This window comes from Pteropus medius, unplaced genomic scaffold, assembly GCF_902729225.1.
Source record: "Pteropus medius unplaced genomic scaffold, Ma_sr-lr_union100, whole genome shotgun sequence".
In the NCBI taxonomy this organism is placed as follows: domain Eukaryota; kingdom Metazoa; phylum Chordata; class Mammalia; order Chiroptera; family Pteropodidae; genus Pteropus; species Pteropus medius.
In genome coordinates this window covers 8974651-8999287 of record NW_024349802.1, presented here as the reverse complement: position 1 = coordinate 8999287, position 24637 = coordinate 8974651, and the positions used below count along the sequence as shown (strand labels likewise).

Genomic DNA, 24637 nt, shown 5'->3' with positions numbered 1-24637 from the left:
TATAATATTTATCAGCTAGGCAGATGGTTCCGCTGAACAGCTAGGTGTGGGACAACTGTACTGTATTAGGGTGCCGCAAATATGAGGAATTGAAGTCTTGGAGAAGGAGGATAAAAGCAATAAAAAAAGAAAAAAGATACTTAGAAGGAAGAGTAATTGTCCTCACTGTCTCCAGATAAGCTGTGCTATACTGGCTACTTGTAGAGAGATGGAATGGGGAGAAGAGAACTTTAGACCAAAGATATTTAAAAAACAACAATAAAGTTAACATCTTCTTGAGCCACATAGAGCTGGAGGATTCTGAACAAAGTCGATGTAGATGGCTGGGTAAATTGCTTTGGGATGGAGAGATGGGGCCACTAAGTACTATTGGTAAGCTGTGAGAGGAGCCTTGAGGAGGAAGGATAGGAAGGTAGGGTAAAATACTATTGCTAGGCATTCCAAGGATGGGACCTCCTCCTCCAAGCAGATACTACTTTGATTCCTTTGACTTCCCTCTGTTGCAAGAATCCAATAGCAACTCTTCTTAATCTGAAGTCCATTCAGGAAGGTTAGCTTAAAGCAAACAGGTTCAAGATGTGACCCAGAGAACATTTGGTTAATAAGGTAGAACATGTAAACTGTAGCTCTGAAACTAGAGAAGATTAGGGTGGGAACTTTATGCCAGGAATCTGGAAACTCATTCTTGGCTCAGCTCTGGCCCTGGTTTTACTGTATGGCCTTTTCTTGGTGACCTTCTCTGAGTTGTCTCTGTTCTTTGTACCTCTTGTGGATAGAATGAGTGGTGAATAAAGTGTGCAGGTGGTGGTAGTATGGTTTCAACACATACATTGTAGTGATGGTTAGCAGAGGAAAAGCAGGTTGCAAAGGACATTCTGTAAAATTTTAAACGGACTCAGTAGTTGCATATTGAAACCTGAATATGCTCAGCTCTTTAAGTATTTCCTTTCCTGGCCTTTGCCCCCCTTTTTCTCTGGGTTGTTAGATGTAACATTTCTCCCCCTTTCCTGTATGGTGAAGTTGTGAATGAGGGTATGAAATTGTGAAAAAGAGACTCATCTTATTCTTATGTCGCTTTTATGAATCACCCAGTTGTCTTCCTGGTGGATGTCTGCACTCTGGCATGATTCTGGGATTCAGTTTCCTTATTTGTGATGTTCAGCTTCTCCTGGTCCCTGTGATTCACCTCAAGAGGAAATATCTGGAGTAGAGCCACAGGGCTGATTAGAGGAGGAAGGGACAAAGAGGGCGAAGATAACGAGGAGAGTATTGTTATGAAAGGAAGAAGTGGTGATATAGGGCTGTGGGGTGTAAATAAAATCACCCAGGCCTCTTCTCACTTGAGAAAGAGGGAATTTGGGCACTGGCCTCATCTAAGAGGACACTGAGGTGTTGGGAGTTAATCTGAGAATAACACCCTAGCTAGTTTGAGTTCAGCAGTCTGTATGTTTAAGTTACTCTTAGTTTCTATTAACCTCGGTGTCCTTCCTTCCCCCCTTGATTTCAGGGCTTTGTGGTGGTGAAGAAACTTAATAGGTCAAAATTAATAATATGATTTACTGAGCATCTCTTGTACTTTCATATGTCATGTTATCTTCCCTGAAGCCTCTTACAAAAAAATTAGAGTCCAGTAAAAATATTCTTTTAAACAGTCTTATGGACTAATGAAAAAAAAATGGAACATTTAAGACATTTTTAGAATTATTTTAGAGCTGAAAGGGACTCTAGAGATTGTCTGGTCTGATCCTGTCTTATAAATGAGAAATTGAGGTCCAGAGTGAGGAAAAGACTTGCTGAAAGTCATTCAGGTAACTAGTGATAGTATGGATCCTGATAAGCACAGGCATGACATGGAGGGTCCCAGAATAGAGATGCTATGATTTTCTGAGGCATCAGGGAAGCCTCTAAACTGCTTGTGTGTGTGTGTGTGTGTGTGTGTGTGTAATCAGTCATCAGTGGCTGATTGCCTCAATTACCTCTAAGCCTCTTGGCTGTGGTTAGGAGACCCAGACTGGCCTCCTGCCTTCCCCAGATTATGTTTTAGACTTAAGTTAGTCTAAATTGAGTCTCAGCAGCTGGAGATTACAGGGTGCAAAAGATCTTTGGCTGGAGATTGGGAATCAGTGGGAGGCTTACTAGTTAGTGCCACAGCTTAAGTCAAATTTCAGGTTCGTGCTATGAGATTTGTTGTCTTTCAATATGGCCGAGGGAACTAAATGTATGCCGTTATCATTGCGATGGCTCTGCTGCAATCGTCTTTGGCCTGGTGCAGTAAAATAGGGTTCGTTTCAGTTTCACCTATTTCTACCAGTTATCTTTTTCTAATTTCTTTCTGCATTCTTCACAGTTCTATCAGGCTTTTCCCTCTAAGTACTCTCTATCTATCAGACTCTCAGAGCTACTGTAGATTTTGGGAGGAGGAATTGGAACGTGAGCTGTGACCTACAAGTCAATTTCCCCAGGTGGATTAACTCCTCTGCAAGCCGCAGAGGGGCCTCCTCATTCCAGCAATCTGGCCAGGCTGACTGACTCATAGCCTTTGGGGCAGGGGAGGAGATAGGGGCCAGTATTTCTTGGGCTAGTGAAGAACTGCCTGAGCCTTTGCAGTTTAGGCAGAGGAGGTGGGAGCCCCTGGGGTGGGCTAGTCACCTGGACTGGGGATCCCTGGGCAGATGTGGAGGCAGCTGGAAAGGTGGCACCGCACTCGGGTTGCTGGAGCTGTGCTGTTCCTAGGAGACGGAGGAGCAGAAAGCCTGCGGGGGAGGGGGGAGCAAGTGGGTTGCTGCTTTTAGCAGCTGAAAGGGCTGCAGGGAGCTCTGGGTAAGACATTTTCTGCTGCTGCTGCTTCTGCGGTAGAAGCTGCCGCTAGTAAGTCAGAGGAAGGAGGATCGAGAGGGAGGAGGCTTCATTTGCAGCCATGCTGAATCACTGTTGCTGATCAGATCTCCTGCTGGTTGGCTGCGAGAACTGAGAACAGAGCTAGGATCTCTGGGTGCATGCACAGTTCAGCAGCTGCCACCCCCGCTGGGCCTCGCACAATGGAGGGTGAAAGGTATGTATGTATGTGTGTGTTGTGTCGTGTGTGTGTTGTGTCGTGTGTGTGTGTGTACGTGTGTTAGTGAATGTGTGCTCGCAGGGCAGCCACCAGCTTTTGTGTTTGTGTTGGCTAGGCAGAGTCTGAAGACCTGGTCACTGATGGATCCCAGCGGGCGGCAGAGTAGAGCAGGGAAGCCCCTTTCTCCAGGGGTCTAGCTTCTGCAACTGCAGGTCTGGGTTTTCTGGGCAGCGTAGCACCCTGAAAGAAGGGACTGGCTGGTGTTTGGGGAATAGTTTCAGCACGAACTGAATCAGGATTGCCTTTCTCAGGCAGCTTCAAGGAGGCGTTTTCCCTTTCCTGGCTACTTTCCCGGGGTGTTTTTTCTTTGATGGGTTTTTTTTTTTTTTTTTTGATGTCATAGCAGGACTGGTATGGCATAGAATGGTTGCATTTTCACACTGAAGTGCTCAAATCTTCAGCAACCATGTCATGCTGATGTCTTTCCTAAAAGTGCGTATGTGTGCGTGTGTGCCTGTATACATGCACAAGTTCAAGTAAGATGGAGAGAAACCTCTCAGATGACATTTGCTCTGAACTGACTTTCATTTGCATTGAAAAGTTTATAAATGATACTGGAAGGTGTGTGCTTAACAGGAGCTCTTGCTCCTTCCATCAGGGGTTTCTTATGAAATAGGATTCAGCAGAAGGGAATTTAAGTACTTCTGTCGAGCTGGATCTGACTATCAAGGGTTTGTTTCCTGGCAGGCACATGCATATAAATTTTAAACTGTTATCGGAGGATCTGATTCTTTCATTGTAAAGGTGCTTAGTGCACCACAAGGGTGGGTCATTCCACTATGCGCTAAAACATCTTGTGTTGTGCCAGCCTCTTTATTCTGTGGATCTGTGGCTGGTAGAGAACAAGGCTTGCCATTTTCTTTGAGGTGAGAAGACAGCAGGTCAGACCATGGAAATGCACTGCTGAGGGGAGTCTGGCTGCTGCTCTGAGTTGCCGGTTTGATGCAGATGGTAACTGGCTGGTTAAATGGTAACAGATTTAACTAAATCGACATTGTCTGAAGAATACCTCGATAAACACTTTTCTTTGCACAGATTGTCCCAACTCTTGCATCTCGTGGTACAGAATGATGTCATTAAACATCTCTAAGCTCCATTAGCACTGGTATGATTGTTGGATGTCCTCTTGTCTGAACAGGCCTCAGGGACTGTGTTTCTTGATGTGACTCCCACAGGCAGCATCTGGGACTTTTTAGACTGAGTGTGTTGCTGGGGTAGCCTCTCCCAGGATGCTCTTTGGAGCTTGGTATTTGGACTCCATGTAGCTTGTTTCCTAGGCTTGGGGCAGAGGTGGGTACTGTCCTCATCTCCTTTTGGTTTGGTAGCTAGCAGAAGGGCAGGGGTGTTGTGAATGGAGGTTTAGAGATTCTGGACCAGGCTTATTTTCTTGACCCATGGTATAATGGGGCTGAAAGGTCCATGCGAGACTAGCAGCAACAGATCACAGTACTGCTTCTCAAGCATTTTGGGGGCACCTAATGTGTTCCCAGTACTATGTTCAGAAATGTAATGAGTCCTTGCCCTCAAGAAGCTGTGTCTTGTTCTTCATCACTCTGGGCCTCAGAGCTGGGATGGCTGATGTCTTTAACACCTGGTTTATGTACATGTTCTTTTGCTTTTCAGTTACTAGAGCTAGAGATTAGGCAAGAAATCCAAACTGAGCAGTTTCCAGCTAGGTCATCCTGCTTATGACATTTCATTTCCACTCCAAGTCCAGCTTACCATACCATGTGTTCATCCCCTGAAGTCTGGCTCCAGTCTCCATTCCCACTGCTTACCCCCATCCCCACCAAGAGATCTTTTGGTCTCTTTTGTGATCACCCACACCGTACAAAATTCCATCCAGCCTCAGATCCTTAGCTTCCAGAACTTTTGCTTAGAATGTCTTTCCCTTCCTCTTTTCCAAAAGCTATCTATTTATCAAGTTTTAAAATTCTTCTTTATCCAGGAAACCTCAGCTTTTCTAGTCCAGGCTGAAGTTCTTCTGAATTTCAATACCTCTAGTTCATATCTCATAGTTGGGTACTGAATAGGCCCGGCCACTAGATCTTTTTGTGCTTTTGTTTCATATATCTTAGAAGTCCCCAAACTTGGAAATAGGTCCTCAAGGACAAGGATGGTGCTTATATCTCTGAATACTCCTCATTGACTACTATGTGACTGCATGAATAATTGGTGCTGGATAATTATTTGCTGATTAGCTGATAACTTTTGTGGGGAGTGTTGATAACTAAAAGGAAAGTTGGTGAGAGAGGAGATTGAAACCTTTGGCCACTAGGTTCATCCTTGGATATCGGCCTTATTATCTCAGCACGGGTAATTGACCCCATGGAATGCTTTGACGCAGGAGGTAAATAGGGAAAGTAGTCTTGTTTTACAAGTGCACTGGGAAACCCAGGGCCAGAGAAGCTGTGTGACTGGCCTAGGATCACATGTCAAACCTCTAGAGACTGGAGGGATCCTGAATCTGGGGCTTGTTCAACACTTAACATGCTGAAGCTTAATTGGGGCTGTTTTTAAGCATTAAAAATTTTTAGCCAAGAGATTTCTAAGGCTATTAATTGAAAGCATGAGCTTGGAGTAACAGAGACCTTGCATGAGTCTACTTAATAAACTGTGTGTGACCTTGAGTGTGTCACGTTTTTTTCAGAAATAATTTTTCTTTTCAGTGCAAAGAGAGTAATGGAATTGTGAAGATCGAATGAAGCAATATGTATAAAGCATCTATTACAGTTTTTCTGGCACAGAGTGTAAGTACTCAGGAAATGATAGTTGCCATCACCACTGGTACTAGTCTGTTGCCCTGTTGTACCCCAAGACTTGTACTGGTATACTAACCAGGGCTTATTTTACGACCTTCCTATAGTTATCATGCAAAGCAGATTATGTGGGTCCATTCCCATGAGAAAATTAGGGAGAGCTTATCAGGCGATCATCTCGCTTCTATCTAAACCAGAAAGTGGTCCCCAACCTTTTTGGCACCAGGAACTGGTTCTCCTATGAGAATCTAATGCCTGATGATCTGAGGTAGAGTTGAGCTGGTGATGCTAGTGCTGGGGAGTGGCTGTAAATACAGATGAGGCTTTGCTCTCTCCCCTGCCACTTCCTGCTGTGTGGCCAGGTTCCTAATAGGCCACAGACCGGTACCTGTCAGTGGCCCGGGGTTTGGGGACCCCTGCTCTATAGGACCTTCTGATGCTAAGTTTCCCATTTCCCTCTGTGAAGAATCACTGTGACTTGGTGACTCTATCTTCTGATTTGCAAAGGAAAGAGACCCTCAGCTATTACCGTGATTGAGTGTGTGTGTGTGTGTGTGTGTGTGTCTGTAGAGCAGATAGACATTGAAGATGGCAGTTGCTCTTGCTATTGGGATTTTATTTCAGTTCTGGAAATCAGCCTTGCGGATGATTACAATAAATTTCCAACTTATATGAGATACCTAGAGGAGTCAAATTCATAGAGACAGAAAGTACTAAGAGAAAATAGAATGGTGGTTGTCAGGGGCTGGGGAGAGGGAGGGATGGGGAGTTATTGTTTAATGGGTATGGAGTTTCAGTTTGGGAAAATTAAAAAGTTCTGGAGGTGGATGGTGGTGATGGTTGCACAGCAACATAAATATACTTAATGCTGCTAAACTGTACACTTAAAGATAGTTAAAATGGTAAATTTTATGTTACATATATTTAAATTTCCCAGGTCTACTATCTGGCATACCTGCAAGAGTTGTGGAGCCACAACTTTTAGAAGAAGCATCATGAAAAGGGGAACTTGGTTGTCCATTTTTCTTAAAATTGTAGTGGCTTTCCTCATTAGAAACATCAGGATGCCCCTGCTTGAGGGGGACACCATGTGCCCAGCATTTTGCTGTGAATTTGTGTGAGCAGTCCCAGAGGGAGGATGGCTCATCCATACCAAGGAGAGCCTGCTTCCGGACCTCAGGGAAGGAGCTTTGGAGCTGGAAGAAGCTTATCTTTTTGCCCTTGGTCTAGGAAAAGATAGATCATATTTTCTGAGAAGACATGACCTAGAAAGCCAATGTTCTCTAAATGCTGAGTTTTGTAATGCCGGGTAAAATGCTGGCAAGACCCAGGGAGAGCAAATGTTGAGTGCTCCAGCCTTTTCTATCTTCCCATGGCATGTTGCTGAGATCTCTCCCATCCGTAGAAGTAACAGATAGAAACTTCTAAATACATTTTTGGGCCTCACTGCTGTCTGAAGCAGATGTGCATTTCATCCACAATAATTGAAGTTAAATTTTCCAGTTTGGACAGAGACTCATAGACATGGACTATAGACTAGTGGTTACCAGAGGACTATAGAGTCGTGGTTACTAGTGGGGTGGGGGAGAGAGGGAGGTAGATGGGATAAAGGGGGTCAAATATGGGGAGATAGGGGGAGGGTGAAGTGGGTAAAGGGGATCAAATATATGGTAGCTGAAGGAAACTGGACTTTGGGTGGTGAACACACAATAGAATATACAGATATCAAATAATGTACACCTGAAAATTATATGATTGTATTAACCAATGTTACCCCAATAAACCTAATTAAAAAAAATTTCCAGTTTGGAAATGCTTTTTGGTGAAGTAAGGTTTTCAACTGCAAATAAACAAAGTCAGTGAAAGGAACCACTTGATTTCCCCATACTCAGATTTCGGGTTTTTAGGATCTTGCTTGCTAGGTTTTAGATTGTTGTTATGGATCCAGACAAGAACATTTTTGGGTGAGTTTTCTAAAGCAAGTGCTTTGATGAAATTTGCCACTGTAGAACTGACCTAATTTTTTTCAGTCGCTGGATGAATTCTAAATCTAGGTTGGACTGAGAAGAGGATTAATAAACTATATAAAAAATAAGTTGAACATGCTTTGTTCTTAGATGTTTTCCTATTAAATACATTCAGTGGTTCTCAGGCTAGAAATCCGTAACTTTTTTCAATTTATAAGGATTTTTACAGTCTCAGCACAACTTTCCTGGACTTTTCTTTTTAACTTTCATGAGCCTGTTGCAGCCTCTATCAAAACCACACACATGGAAAAGCTCAGCTTTCCTATTCAAACCAAATAGAAGCTTGGCTTCCAAAATGGCACGTAACAAGGGGTGTGTTTTCTTTTAGTCTTTCTCTCTCCTTGTCTAATTCTTTCTAAATGCAAGCATTTCTCTTATGTTTTACATTTTAACACAGTTCACTTAAGAGTTTTTCCCCACTGGGTTTTGAAGGAAGTGATCTGTGAATTGGACCCTTAGGAATGTGATTAGTAACATACCTGTTCATGAGCTTGTTTACGAAGGAGCACATTATAAGAATGGCAGCAGCTGCTGGTCAGCTTTGATGAATCATGGTGGGGTTGTGTGAAAATTCCAAATTCAGCACAATGAATAATTTTGACTCTAGTACATGCTGCAGTTTCCCACAATGAGTAGATTGGAGTAGTGCTATGTCACAGGTCCTAGAGGATTCAGTCATTTTTCATTTGGCCCGGTTTGGCTACACAGTGAAGAAGCTCAGAGAGGACATAAAAAATGAGCCCTCCTTGGCCTAATGGACATTATCCCAAGTCAGTGGACATTGCTGTTAAGAGCTTGGGCCCTGGAGTCAGATGCACCTGAGTTTGAATGTCAATTCTCCACTTAGTAGTTAGTTATGTAGGACTTTTGGATAAATTTTATTTCAGTGCCTCAGCAGATAATATCTACTTTATAGGATTGTTCTGAAGATCAAATGAGATAATGGAGGTAAAGTGCTTTAACATATCATTGGCTTTCAATACATGCTGTTACTGTTACCTAGGAGCTGTTGCTTCCTGACACATATCTTCCGTGTGTTGGTGTGGACTATTGCAGGGAATCATCTGGATGCTGTGAGCCTGAGGGGGCTTCATACCACTGAAAGAGTATGAAGAATATGGGGCTTGATACCAGCCTGTGTTTAGGTGGTATTTCTTGATGACAGGATTGCTGTACCATCAAGTCCTGAATCCTGTTGCCTGGACATCTTCAATTGCCAGATCCTTCATTAATCCAGAAGGAGAAATCTAAATTAGGTAATTTTGGCCTCGCACTTCAGAATTGGGATACATGCTAGATCTGCAGTTCACCCAGAGCCCTGTAGGTTCTGGAATCCCGTCTTGTCAGTGTCTTGTTGCTGCCCCGACTAGGAGGAGAGTCATGCTGATGAACTCGTTGTGAGAATCTAAAGTACAACACTCAGAGTGACAGTTTGTTAATTTGCTGTGAAAACTATCATTGGTGAGAGGTTCCTGAGGGCCTGCCACTACTTTCTTGCTTCCTGAAGGAGAACGTTGGGGGAGTCCAAATTGATCAAAAGGCTGCATGGCAAGCTAGGGACTGAGTTAGGACATTTGAGTATTAGAGATTTCAAGTTCCACAACAGGGATCCGACCTGAGGCTGAACCAGATGACTGTGTCTGATAAATCATTTTCTTTCTTAGGTAGTGGGGAATGACCAAGGTCTTTCTCTGTCCAGCTTTTTTTTTTTCACTTTCTTTTTCTAAGAGATACTTTTTTGTTGAGGGATTTAAATGCATTTGGTATAGTCTTACTCCAACTCAGAGTTGCTTTACCTTTTTCAGGTATCTTTCTTCTGTCTCACCTGTGGCTTGAACATAATGTGCCCAGGCCCTATGTATGTGGCTCAGTATCAGCTCACATTGCCTGACTTTATTTTTATCTCTTGAAGCCTTTTAGAGACGATATAGCTCATAAACCTCAGCAGCATTCTTAAGACTCCCGTTTTCTTTTTTCCCTTTTCTCTCACACCTTGGATGCTCTGGAGCTCCTTATCTGGCAGATCCCCCAAACACTTCTGCACAGTCAGCCTGCTCAGAGGCTTTTCTGTTTCCTGCTTTGCTGACTTGCTTTCTAGTGTCCTTTTCTTTCCATTCACTGCCTGAATTTTCCACAGCAATGGGAAGAGCTCAAGAGCTGACACATTAAACAACAACTCTTCTTCCTTCCCTCTTCTCTAGTAGGTGCTGGCTATCTCTTGCCTCCCCTCTCCCGCCCCCCCCATTCCTCTTGATTCTGTATCACTAAAGCAGTGAACTGGACAGACTAGGAAAGAGCCCCCCTGCCCCACTCCTGCCCATGAGGGAGGAATGAGGAGGAAGTTGAGAGGGACAAAGCCATAATTATTTTAATAAGGGGAAGTGACGAAAGATGGAATAGTTGGTTGTTTTACCTTTTTACTTACCCATCCATTCATTTCCTCAATATTCGTTTATTGAACACCTGTCATATGCCAGAAGCTAAAAATAGAGAGGAAAATAAGACACCATCCTGGTTCTCATAGAGATCAAAGTCTAGGATTGGCAGTGGTGTGCTGGAGCCAGCATTCACCCACTTGTGAGAGCTACTTGTTAAATTTTCAGGAATTCTGTGTCAGTTTTTAAATTTAGTCTTTATTAAAAATTAAATTATGTAACTATATTAAAAACAAGTATAATAAATACTCAAAACTCATCATTTCTTAATAATTTTACTATGATCTATACCTCTTAGATTGTCTCATATATCTGTACATTCGAAATACTATATGGTAATATAATAATGTGCTATTGCACATCTCAACTCCACATACTCAGTGACGTTGCATTTGAAATCTGCCATAGTGGGAGTATTTACACCATAGAAATTGGCAAATGTTACAAATCAGGGCTCCCTTCCTTAAAATCAATTGTTAAACATTTACCAGCATACACTGTATAGGGGAGACAGAGAAGTACTTTATAATACAGAGGGAAGCACAGAGTACTATGAGAAGAAGAGGGAAATTAATCTAGTGGATTCTGGAAGATGAAGGACCTAGGGGAGGTAGACATAGGTAGGGGTTAGGACAAAAGAACCCGTTTATTTAGGCAATTTCAAGTATTTTAATACTACAGTAATAAGTCTTCAGGGCGGTGATGGGGTTATGAAGGTCCAGGCTAAGTCTCTGAGATTTATTCTGAATGTGGTGAGGAACCAGTGAGAAGTTTCTCTTAGAACATGCCTTGCTCACACTGACATTCTGTAAAGATCACTCTGGAGTCTGGGAGGAGGTTATCTTAGTAATCCAGACAAGAGATTATGATGGCCTGGACTGAGGTTGTGGTAGCAGTGACTGTGAGAAGGGAATGGAGTGGAGATATATTAAAGGACTTAGGATAGGTAGGACTTCCGGCTGTATGTGAGGGGTGTAAGAAAGAGAGGGAAGAAGATATCAAAGACGACATCCCTGTTTCTGCCTTGGATGGGTGAGTGGGTGGTTGGTTGTGCCTTGGAGATAAAGAATACAGAAAGAAGAGTAGGCTTGAGGAAAGGTGGGGAGCATCAGTTTTGGATATGATGAGTATGCAAAATTTAAGTGGGGGAGTCAAGGCATTGGATATGTGCATCTGTAATTTAGAGGATAGGGGAGGGCAGGAGAAAAAGCTGTGGGATGGGGTGTGCCAAGAAAAGAGAGTCTAATATTTAGAGCTTATGTATTTTTATTTATAAATTTTATAATTAATATTTTGCGTGTATTGATTTATAGTTTAGCTCTATAAATTACCTAATTTAGATTTCTCCTTCTGGATTAATGAAGGACCTGGCACTTGAAGATGCCCAGGCAACAGGATTCAGGACTTGATGGTGCAGCAATCCTGTCATCAAGAAATACCACCTAAACACAGGCTGCTACAAAGCCCTTATTCCTCAACCTTACTTTTTTTTGTTTTTTTTTTAAATTGTTAGGATTGAACGCGATGGTTGGAACAGGCTATCCTCTGCTCTACTATCACTTGTAAGGACAAGTGAAAGGTTTTCAGGTCAGAGTTCATTGATGACAAATATGTGATGAGAACCTACTGTGGGCATGGCTCTATGTTGGGCAGTCTAGGCCATACAAAGCAATGTTGAATTGAGTGTGAGGTGAACGGGTGGTTGGATGGGTACCATGAAAAGATAAACACAGGGCAGTATTCTATGTGCCAACTGAGTTATAGGCCAGAAATACTGTGAGAATTTAGGAAAGGCAGAGATCATTTAGGACTAAAGTATTCAGAAGTCTTTATAGGAGACCAAACTGGTCTTAGAACAGCTATTTAGAGTATGATACAACAATAGGGAGGGGAATCTGTTTGTAGTGGATAATTCAACTGTTCATTACATAATAGGTACTCAGTAAATATTTAAATAAGTGAGAGGTAAGGCTAGCATTTATATTCAGTCCAGGCCAAGGACGGTCGTGGCCTGGACTGAATCATGTTTTTATATTGTAGGCTTATGACTTTTCAGCTTTTATATAGGCAAGAATCATGTTTTTATACTGTAGGCTTATGACTTTTCAGCTTTCTCGCTATAGAGTCCTTTGAAAGGACATTGTACATGGATACCCAGTATGTAGAACAAATGAAAGCAGAGAACTGTGACTGAGCCTCCAGCTTATAATTCTCATGGCCCCTGAAGAGATCTGTGGGCAGTGAGAATCTGGCAGATGTGATCAGAGTGACTTTTTAGAAGGAACAGTTTATCAGTATTATACAGGAAGCATTTGGAAGGAGAGCGTCTAGAATGGGGAGCAGCAGATGAGAGGCCACTTACTGATCTAGGCCAAAAGAAAAGAGAAGCAGAGAGCCCAGGAAGGGCGGGTCAGTTATGTTCATCTTACTTATGTGTATGGCTTTTGACTGCCTCACACGTGTGACTTCTTGAATGGCATTGTGAGGGCGTGAATTATGTCTGAGCCAACATTGAATACTCTTTTTCTGTGGGTTGTTGAAGGGGTTGTTGGCTTTTTTACCTGCTAGGCTAGAGGAATTATATATTGTAGTGGGTTTATCATGGCACCAGTGGTAGTTCATATAAATATGTTTAATAATAACAGGACAGTGTATGAAATTAATTAAATAATTGGGCCAGATATGTGATGGTTTGACAAAGTTAACTAGATGTGCCCTGATTCTGCTGCAGATTATGTGGGAAATTGCTTTGATAAACGTTTCTGTACAATTCTATAGGAAAGAGCAAGGATTCTGGCTGGTCCATACTTTCTCACAACATCTATTATTGGTGACCCCTTTGAATCTTAAACATGGCTCAACTTGAATGTTACTGAAACTCTGGACATCTGAGCACAAGTGAAGACTCAGTTTTTTGTTCAGCATCCAGAGCCTCAGATCTGGTGGGAGGGGCACATATAAATTAACATTGATTATGGAGATAATTTGGTAGGCTTCATACCTCTTGTCAGATCATGACACCCTGAAGACTGAATCACCTCATTTGAGCTGGGTGAGAGTTCTCGAAGTTTGATGTGGTTTTAATAGGGGCTGACGCTTAAGGGCGGGTTGAAGCTAGAGCCAGTCCTTGCTCTTGGAGAAATCAACCACTTTTTGGATGGAGTAAGGGCATTTATTAATAAACATTTTCAGCAGAAAACATCTGCGGGTTGAGTCTGCTCCAGAAGGTGTGTGTGTGTGTGTGTGTGTGTGTGTGTGTGTGTGTATAAGAGAGAGAGGGAGAGGAGGAGTGAGGGAGAGAAAGAGAGAGAAAGAGAGAGATTTTGGCTGGGGTCTGGATAGGGTGAAAAGCATGGTCTTAGACCTTGAACTGGGACAAGAGAGGGGTACATACTTCAGTGTGGTCTGTGTTTCACAGGTGGGGAGGGGAATCCTTCAGCCTTGTCTAGGATCAAGAACTGAGCATGCTGGGATTGGGCCTTGAGAGAGAGGAAGTGGACTATCTATTGGGAATTAACTAGTTAAGATCTAGTATAAATGGAGGGAGAAAGGTTTAGGGAAGGGAATGGTGGAATCTAGCAGCTCTGTGCCTGAGCATGCAATCCTAGGCTGAGGCATATGTGTGTGTGTGTCCGTGTCCTTGTGCGTGCTCATGTATGTATATACTGTATTGCTGGAGGGTGTAGGCTGTGGTGGAAATAACTTGGGTTGATTCGAATCAAGGATACCTGAGCTCAGATCTCATCTCTGCCACTTATTATCTCTGTGACCTTGTACAAGATTTTAACTTCTCTGAGTCCTCAGATCCTGTTTTTCTTAACTTCCTGCTCCCTGGAAGGTCAGTGAATTTCTAAGAAGCTTGTATATTCCAGGAACAAGGACTCCATTCCAGACTTCCCGTGTCTTCACAGAGAAGAGCAAGGGAAGATAGAGACCTTGGGTTCCTTCTGATGTTAAGCCTTGCCTTTCCATCAAGGGTGGAAAGGACTCTGGAGAGAATGGGGAAACCAGATGTCCTTTCTCTAGCCAGCTTGTGGTCAGCAACTTGTTCTTTCAGGGAGGCTTTAGGGTGAATTGCATTTTTTTGAACTTTAATCCTCTGATAATAGGCAATCTATGTTTGAGATCTTTTGGTAAACACACATTGTATTAACAGGGATTTATCATTATCTGACCGTTCTGGAAGGCCAGGAAGTGTAAAGAGCAACACAACAAGAAAGAACAAGCCTATCTGGTCACTAGTCATGCCGGAGATTTTTGTCACTGCTTCCAAAATGGATCTCTTTAGTCTACATCTATTCCACATGTGTGAAATGGAACTAGCGATATCTGTCCACTGGGCTTTTATGAGATCTAATCTTATTAGTTCCCTGTTAAAAACCTTCAGTGGTTCTCTGATGGATAACAAATTATAATTGTCTTGATTTTTAAATCTGAAGATATTTATAATGAATATTTGTGCAATGTTTTACAGTTTCTAGATTTATCCCAGGAAGGCACGTATGGTTTGGTATTAGAAAATTTAATAATATCATTTACCACATTAAAAAACAAAGGGAAAAATATGATTATCTCATTGGATTCACAAAAACATTTGACAGAATTCAATATAAATTTATGATTAAAAAAATAAGATACAAGGGAATTTTTTCAATTTAATTAAGGGCATCTACAAAAATCCTACAGTAAACATACACAATTGGAAAACATTAGAAACATCTTCTTTAAAATCAGGAAGATGATAGGAATATTCATTAGCACACTTTCTGTTCAACATTGTGGCCATCCTAGCCAGCGTAGAATTTCTTTCAAACAAGAAATTAGAGCCCTAAGGATTGGAAAGAAGGAAAAAATATATATATACCCTCTGGCATTATATGCCGGTAATATGATTGTTTACAAAGAACACCTGATTAGCTCTTTAGACAAATAGAAATAATGGGAACATTTGATAAGGTGGCTGGATATAAGATCAGTTTGCAAAACTCAATTGCATTTTATAAACCATGATCAGAAAAAATAATTTAAAAAGGACACCATTGCTATTATAAAATAACAAAAACCATAAAATAATTAAGAATAAATTTAATCAAACATGTGTAAGGTCCTTATACAGAAAAATATAAAAGTTTAAGTGACATTAAAGAGGACCCTAAATAAATGGAGAGATATTTCATGTTCATGGATAGGAAGACACAATATCAGAGAGATGTCAGTCCAAATTGATTTATAAATTCAATGCAGTTTTATCAAAATCTCATCAGAGTCTTTCATGGAACTTGACAAGCTAATACTAAAATTTTATGAAAGAATGAAGAGACTGGGACAGTCAAGACACATCTGAAGCATAATAATCGTATTTGGACTTGCCCTATCAGATATCAGGTCTTATGAAGCTACAGAAACAGTGTGTCACTGATAGACAGATAAACTGACCAAAAGAATAGGTTAGAGATTCCAGAAATAGATCCCTGTATATTTGGAACTTTGATATGTGAGCTAAGATGGCATGACAGGTGAGTGGGAAAAATAAGTATTCAATAAGTAGAACCTATAGGAGAAAATTAGATTCCTATTTCACATCATGACATAAAAATCAACATCAGATAAAACAAGAACTTAAATACTAAAAGCAAAAATGTTAAGCTTTTAGTAGAAAATAGAAATTAATATCTTTCTGGCCCTGGAGTAGGGAAAGACACTAACCATAAAATAAATTATGTTTGTAGGATTTCTTACATGAAGTTTTTCATCTTTACTGGGCACTCTTTCTCCCTGAGCACATTTTCTGCTTTGAGATTTTCTTTTTCTACTTAAACACGATTAATCAGCTGCCTTTGTGCATCTCTTTATATTTATTGTCCTGTGCTCAGCCACCTTCTTTGCCCTTGGAATACAAACAGTCCCAACGTTCAGATGCCCATTGCTTATATTTGCATGCTGAACTGAAAATGATGAAGGAAGCCAAACGAGGAGTCTGTCATGGTCAAATGGGCGGTGGATCTGGCATGCTTGATTTATCTGAATGTTACAAATCCCAGTGTGAGATCTATAGAGACTCTTAGGTCTCTGGAACATTCTCTTAAACACAGCAGCCCCTTTCTCAAGCCAGTTTGGGCCATGGACAGAGGGAATGGCAAAGGAAACTCCTTTCATTGTTTTAGAGTTGTGGGCCCCCAAATCTACACAAGTGGATAGGTTTTGTTTTCCTATTAACAAAACCTATCCACTTGTGTAGATTTGGACCAGGCTAAGCAAAACAAAGCTTAGCCTGGTCCAAAGACCGGTAACTCCAAGGTCCCCGACTTGACCATGGAGCCGAATAGTTTCATCAGTCTTGGGATAAAGTCCTGTCCTTTCCTTGCTCATTCTTTTGATTTTGCTTTCCCACCCTCCATAAGATTGAAACATGTTGGTCAGGAGTAGTTGGGCATCGAAGTGGCATCCCATACGGATCTGAACGTGTTGCCTTTGGTACAGAGGATTTTGAGATTATGAGTGGCTCTTGCTAGTCACCACCTGCTCATTTAGCTCACACAGCCGTTCTTTTCATAACAAATTACAATCCTTTGTTTTTCTATGGGATTTTTGTTTCCCAAAAGCTTTCACTCTTTTGCCACTGTTCTCCATACTGTAGCCAATGTGATCCTTGTAAAGTTCAAGTGTGTTCACCTACTTCCTGCTGTACTTCTCTTCTTAAAACTCTTTGATGGCTTCTCATGGTTTCAGAATGAAATCTAAACTCCTTAGCTTTCCTTGTATGACATTTGCAAGACTGTTCAATCTTTACCTTTTTCTCTTGGTAGTCTTCTCTAGTTTTACTGAACTTCAGTGCTTTGAACACACTTGACTCTCCAGGTCTTTGTGCATATCGTTTTCTCTGCGATAATACTCTCCCAATTTCCTTTTTACCTGGCTAATATCTTTTTTCCTCAGCGTGCCAGCACTGGGATAGTTGTCCATCCTCTGTGCTTCTCTAACTCCTTTCCAAGGAATGATAATACTTAGATATGATGGTTAAATGTTTCCTTGGCTTTCTCCTCCACTGAACTCTAAGCTTTGTGAGAGCAGGGTTTGTGCTTTGTTTATTGTTGTGTTTTCCTTATTTAAACATAGTGCTTGACACATAATAGGCTTCATTAGATGTTTGTTGTATGAGCTAACATCCCTGTGAATTGAGTGGCATAGTGCCTAGCCTCGCCTAACCCCCTTATCCCTCTGGGGGATGGAGAGATGGAGGGTAAGGACCTCCTACAAAGTCATACAAGTGTTTGGTGGGACAGGCTGAGCTAGGACGTGGCTTCCTCCAGAGGAATGCACTTTTCATTGGAAGATCTTTCAGAAATGCTTGACTCACTGCATTCCTTTCCTGCTGGGTCTATAGTTAAGAGAACAGGCTGACAGAGATGCCCCTGGTGGGTGGGCAACTGCATGGACTTGTGGCAGTTGGATGAATGAGTTTACCAACATGTGATCTTCTTTTTCCCTTCCCACTCCCTTCCTGTTCACAGCATCAAGCTGGGCTCCCAGGCCCCAGTACAGGCTGGGGATGATGAGAAGAACCAGAGGACGATCACTGTCAACCCTGCCCACATGGGGAAGGCATTCAAGGTTATGAATGAACTGCGGAGGTACTTTTCGTATTTTACCTGTGCCTTTTTAGAATGGGTGAGCGTCATTAGGGACTGAGAAGTCAGGATACTGCCTCCTAATGAATTCTGACTCTTCCTCACCCACTCTCAAACAATCATTTGGCTTCTCCTCTCAAACTCTGATTGAGACAGAATGTCTTTCTGAAATCTCTCTTTTCTTTGTATTTAACACCTATCATTTTAGTGCTGAATCACAGGGGAAAAATCCTTTATAGTTACAGAAGTTCTGTTCATAAACTTGATTTCCAACTGAACCAGCTGCTTGAAGTCCAATAATAGAATGATTGCAACACCTACACACAATTGCAGATTAAAGATCGTGGATGCCAAGTATTTTCTTTTGGCCTTCCTGTCATTCCTTGGTCTGAACTTAGCTTGTCAAGACAGCCACATGAATGGAAGAATACCTAGCTTCTAAAATGCGATTTAACTCTTTAAAGAAAGAAATGAAATACAAACATACTCATTCTTGCTAAGCTAAATGGTAATGGTGTGCAGGCTATTTGTAAGGCCAGTGTGCATGTTTGATGAGCTTGTTGCAAGACAGGTTCAGGGCCCAGAACATGTTTTTTTTGTACAAAGTCTGTGCACCCAATCTCTTCTTTTCCGGAGAGCTCAGAAGTTTCCTTTGCCCATGCCATTATTTACTGTATATTTCATCCTACTTTGAGCTGTAATTGTTTATCTCTTTTCTTCACTGTAGCTCATGAGTTCCCTGAGGGCAGAGGCAACTTCTGAATCATTTTAATCTCTAGCACCTGGTACTTCTTAGGAACTTTGAGTCATTCACCAAAGATGCACAGAGGCACTGGCTAGGCTCTGGGATGGGTGAATGGGGGTACGAGATAAAAAATGTAAATAGGTCAGTGAATATGGTTTTCTACAGTACAAATAGGTGTTTTATGGAAGAGGAATGCATTAGGTACTTGCTATGTGGTAGGTGTGCAATAATTATTTGTTTCTTAAAGGGTGCTGCGAAAGCAAGTATGTCAAACTGCAGCTTTGGAGAATACTTCCTAACACTTCAGCTATATATATTTTTTTATGATGACATTGGTTAATGAAATCCAATGAGCTAACACTTAAAATTTAAGTTTTAAGTTTCCAATTTATATATCTATATCTATATCTATATCTATATCTATATCTATATCTATATCTATATCTATAGCTATATCTATATCTATATCTATATCTATATCTATATCTATATCTATATCTATATATCTATATATATATATAGATCTATATATATATAGATCTATATAGATATAGATATAGATATATATATAGATATATAGATCTATATATATATATATAGATCTATATATATATATCTATATAGATATAGATATAGATATAGATATAGATATAGATATTGCATTGTATGTTTACCACCCATAGTTAGACGCTTAAGCTAAATTTTGAAGGACAAATAAGAGTTAAATGAAAAGTGATGGGGTTAGAGGCAAGTCTTCCAGGCAGAGAAAATGGCATGAACAAAAGCTTATATAGCTGAAGATATATTTGTTGAGTAGTGGGTCGAACTACTTTTAAACAAAAGTTCTATTTGACTCTATGTTTTTTCATTTCTCTTTTCTGTAGGGCCTAGTGTTTGGCATAATAACCAAAGTAAATTAAATTTGTTTTATACCAATTTTTATTAGGCCTCCTGCCAAATTTCCTGGAAGCTCTGTCTATAGTTGTTTTAGGCAGTGTGCAGTGCTGTTGTTCATGCCTATGGATATGGTTCTCTTGCCACTAAAGAATTTGTGTTTTGTTCCCTAGACACTATTGAGTTTCTTCATGTAGCTTCCTTGAGTATACCTTGTGCCCTTTGTTTGATTTAAGACTCTAGGTTTTCAAGTAAACAGCCTAACTTTACACCTCATGGAATTAGAAAAATAAGAACAAATTAAGTCTAAAGTTAGCAGAAGGAAGGAAATTATAAGGATTAGAGCAGAGATAAATAACATAGAGACTTAGAAAGGCAATTAAAAAGCAATGAAACTATAAGAGTCGGTTTTTGGAAATGATAAAATTGACAAACCTTTATCTAGATTAAACAAAATAGAAGACTCAGATAATCATTTCACAATATATATGTATAGCAAATCATGACATTGTATGTCTTAAATTTAGACAGTGTTATATGTTGATTATATCTCAGTAAAACAAAACAAAACAAAAAAGATACGAGGTCTCTCACCAGATTGTATTTTGCCTGGTGTAGCCAACTCTAGTAACTGCTGAAGGGGAGAGCTCAGAGAATAGTTACATACACAGAATTTCCCTCTCCCCACACTTTCCATTACTAGCATCTTTTCTTTTTCTTAAATAACTTAAAAAAGAAAGTTATCCTGCTATGTCCTTATTGCTTCTTTTCCAAGTTACCACACGTTTTTATATCTTTCCCCAAAAGCATTGACTCGGATTTAACCTCTTCCAACAGTCCTGCTTCTTCTCTTTTGCGTAAATCAGCATTCGCCAGTTTGTTCTGAGGAACATTTTCTCAAGATGCTCTCTGGGGAAAAAGAGCACTGTACCCAAGTGAGTTTGAAAAATGCTGTATAAGACTGATTTACCCCCCTCTGAGATTCATAATACATACAGGCATATTAAAATCTCTGAGCAGTCTTGCAATTAATTTGTCTAACTGAGAGTTTCCCACACATATTTGACTATAGAACCTTCTTTGGTTATTGTTACATATAGACCGACTATTTTGTGAAATTTGTTTTGGAAGACACTGGCCTTTTGCTGAAGTTTAAGTGAATAATCTTTATATTAGTCAGAGTTTTCCAGAAAAACAGAATCAATAAGATATGTCTATATATAGAGATATTTATTAAAGAAATTAGCTCATGTGGTAATGGAGGCGGAGAATTCCCATAATCTGCTGTGTGTAAGCTAGAGAACCAGGAAAGCCAGTAGTATAGTTTAGTCCAGGTCCAAAAGCCTGAGAAACAAGAGCCACTGGTGTAAGCTCGACACTCCAAAGGACTGAGAGCCAGTAGTTCTGATGTCTGAGGGCAGAAGATGGACAGTCCAGCTCAAGAAGAGAAAGAGAGAATTCCTCTGCTTTTTTGGTTCTATTCAAGGCCTCTGTGGATTGGATGATGCCCACCTGCACTGGTGAAGGACATCTTTTCTCAGTCTACCAATTCAAGAAATGTTTTCCCAGCTATCTGGGTATCCTTTAGCCCAGTCAAGTTGACACATTAAATTAACCATTATAATCTCTTTCCTATTCGTTCGTTCGTTTGTTTGTTTATTTTCACATGGACCACAATCTGTATCTGGTAAAATTTTAATTCAGGTTTAGGCATGAGTTTCTCTTTCATTAAAAATTTTTTTAAAGTTTTAAATTTTTCTTTTAATTTTTTGGAAAAAGGAATACATTTATTATAGAACATTTAGATAATACAGGTGATAATTTTAATACATAGTGGTAACCATTAAACATCTCAACATCTCAACCGGATTTTTTTCTCTTACCACTATATTGAACAAGTTTTCTATTTTACTAACTGTTCCACAACGTTATTTTTAGTGGATGAGTAATATTCTCTTTGGTTTATTTTTTTTAAACAGTTCCCTGTTGTTGGCTGTCTAGCCTTTTGAATTGCTCATGTAAATAACACCTGCAGAGGTTACGTTTAGAGCATTATAGTATAGTGGTCATAGGCATAGACTGGAGCCAGGCAGCCTGGTTTCAGATCCTGGCTCCAGTACTTACTAGCTGTGAGAACCTGCACAAATTAATTCATCTCCCTGACCTCACTTTTGTCAACCATAAAATGAGGCTTATAATAGTTCCAGTCTTGCTGGCCTGTTCAGAGGATTAATAAGTAAAGTGCTTAGAACAGTGATAGCACATACATTACTGTTGTTAAATACTTGTGCACATTCATGATTATTAATATAGAATTAATTCCTAGGAGTAGGATTACTGATTTCAACAGCATGTAGCATAATAATAATGATACCTATTCCTTAGATACTGTTTTGAGACCCTGGTATATAGTGAACATTCTGTAAGTGTTAGCTGTTATTATGATAAAGATGATTTGCTAAGCACTGTGCTCAGCTACAGGAATATGGCGTAAGATAAGGGAGTTAAAACGTTGCCCTCGATGAAACTTGCATTCGAGCAGTGTTCAAAGATTATATCAAATTATAAGGTATTTAAATGACTAATTTTAAAAACTAGAGTGGAATGGGTGAGGCAGTGGACCTGAATAGATCCTTTATTGATCTGGATGAGTTTAATGGGAACTGGAGAGAGGCATACTTTGTTTAAATGAAGTCCTGGGTAAAGCATCTTGTCATCCAGGGATTAAGGTAATGAAATGCTACGTGATATTCCAGGGACCCAGGGTCATTTCTTGCATTGTTTTCACATTCCCCTCCCTCAATTTTAAGCTATTTTAGTTCACACATGTTCTTTGCAATTTATGAATCACACAATTCACGAGTTTCCTATTCTTTTTACTTCCATGGTAGAGAATGGGCTGTTGGCATGGTAACCACCCCACCTTCCTCCTTCTTTTGCACTTCATAGCTCTGTTCTGGTCAGACCAACAGCTGCTTCTGGGCAGCAGAGCCCTAATAGTTCTTTGGCTCCTGACCATCAAGCCAGCAAGTGGGGATGTGGTCCTTTTTGGAATACCACACCCTGACCAGGCTTGAAAAGGAGACAGTTTTCCTAGGTCATCATGACAGTTTTAACCTCTCATTTCACCATTGCAAACAGTGCTGTTCTCATCTTTTTTTTTTTGGATGGTCTGCCACTATGCCTTTATTACTTGTAATAGCCATCTTAGCACATTTCTTTTTTTTGGTAACAGCTTTATCAAGATATAATTCATATGCCACACAATTCACCCATTTAAAGTGTACAATTTAATGTCTTTAAGTATATTCATAGTCATGTAGCCAATAATCAATTTTAGAATATTTTCATCACCCTACAAAAAATCCTGTGTACTTTAGCAGTAATCCCCCTGTTTTCTCTATCTCCCCTTCCTGCTAGTCTGGGGCAACCACTAATCTTTCTGTCTCTATAGATTTGCTTATTTTGGAATTATACAGTATGTGGTCTTTGGTGACTGGCTTCTTTCACTTAGCATAATGTTTTCAAGGTTCATCCATGTTGTACCATATCTTAAGCATTTTATTGCTGAATAGTATTTCATTATATGGGTATACTACATTTGACTTTTGGCTATCATGAATAATGCTATCATAAAAGTTTATAAGTTTTTGTGTGGATGTATGTTTTCATTTCTCTTGGGTATGTACCTGATTAGGATTTCTGGGTCATATGATAACTCTTATGTATAACCTTTTGAGGAACTGTCAGACTGTTTTCCAAAGCAGCTATACCATTTTACATTTCTACCAGCAGTATATGAAAGTTCCAGTTTCTCCGTATCCCCACCAACACTTGTTATTTTTTGTATTTTTGATTGTAGCCATCCTAGTATATGTGAGGTGGTATCTCATTGTGATTTTGATTTACAGTTGTCTGATGACCAATATTGTTGAGCATCTTTTCATTTGCTTATTGGCCATTTCTGAATCTCACTGGGAGAAATGTCTATTCAGATCCTTTGCCCATTTAAAAATTATATGTCTTCTTAGTTTTGAGTTGTAAGAGTTCAAGTTCTTTATATATTTTATATACAAGCCTCTTATCGGATACATGATTTGCAGAATGTTTCTTTTGTTCTGTGGTTTGTTTTTTCACTTGCCTGATGTCCAAATTGTGTCTTTCTGGATTCTCAATTCTTTTCTGTAGATCTCTATATATCTATCCTTATGCTATTATGACACTGTCTTTAGGTTTTTAGTAAGTTTTGAAATTAGGAAGTGTGAGTCCTTCAATTCTGTTTTTTTTTCAAGATTGTTTTGGCCATTTCAGGTCTCTTGCATTTTCATATGAATTTTAGGCTCAGCTTGTCAATTTCTGTGAAGAAGCCAGCTAGGATTTTGATAGAAATTGTGTTGAATCTGTAGAATAATTTGGGACAGTATTGCCATTGTAACAATATTAAATCTTTCAATCCATAAAAACTGGAGGTCTTTCCATTTATTTAGGTCTTTAATTTCCTTCAACTGTTTTTTTATAGTTCAGAGCATAGGTTTTGTGCTTTTTTGGTTAAATTTAGTAGTAGGTATTTTATTCTTTTTTTGATGCTATTGTATATGGAATTTTTTTTTAGTATTATTTTTGGATTGTTCGTTGCAAGGGTATAGAAATACAATTGATTTTTGTATATTGACCTTGTATTCTGCAACCTTTTTGAACTCATTTATTTGTTCTAATAGTTCTTAATGCATTCCTTTGGATCTTCTAGCCACAGGATTGTTATCTGAGAATAGACATAGCTTTATTTATTTCATTCCAATTTGGATGCCTTTTATTTTATTTTCCTGCCTAATTTCCCTGTCTAGCCACCCTAATCATATCTTATTATAAGCAGTACTTGATACAGGTGATCATTCCTTCCTCCTTGAAGCCCTGTCTTTACTTGGATTCTGGGATACTACACTCTTTTCTTTTTCCTATCTCACTGGCTGCTTTCTCATCTTTTTTGCTGGTTCTTCCTCTCCTCTTAACCTCATGACCATCTCCTACCTCTAA

At 39.9% G+C, this 24637-nt stretch overlaps 1 protein-coding gene across 44 annotated transcripts in view; it reads left to right on the top strand.

Annotated features, from left to right (window-relative positions):
- The window catches only part of KLHL3 (kelch like family member 3), a 235899-nt gene that overhangs the window by 122042 nt on the left and 89220 nt on the right, over positions 1-24637 (top strand). For 40 of the 44 annotated variants that reach the window (XM_039836141.1, XM_039836138.1, XM_039836134.1 and 37 more), the window contains one exon: positions 17848-17967. In XM_039836141.1, the coding sequence (XP_039692075.1) occupies positions 17848-17967 (120 nt within the window). Of the gene's footprint in view, positions 1-1998; positions 3053-17847; positions 17968-24637 lie in introns of those variants that run through there. The other 4 variants (XR_005647248.1, XM_039836111.1, XM_039836153.1 and 1 more) reach the window with 3 other exon arrangements.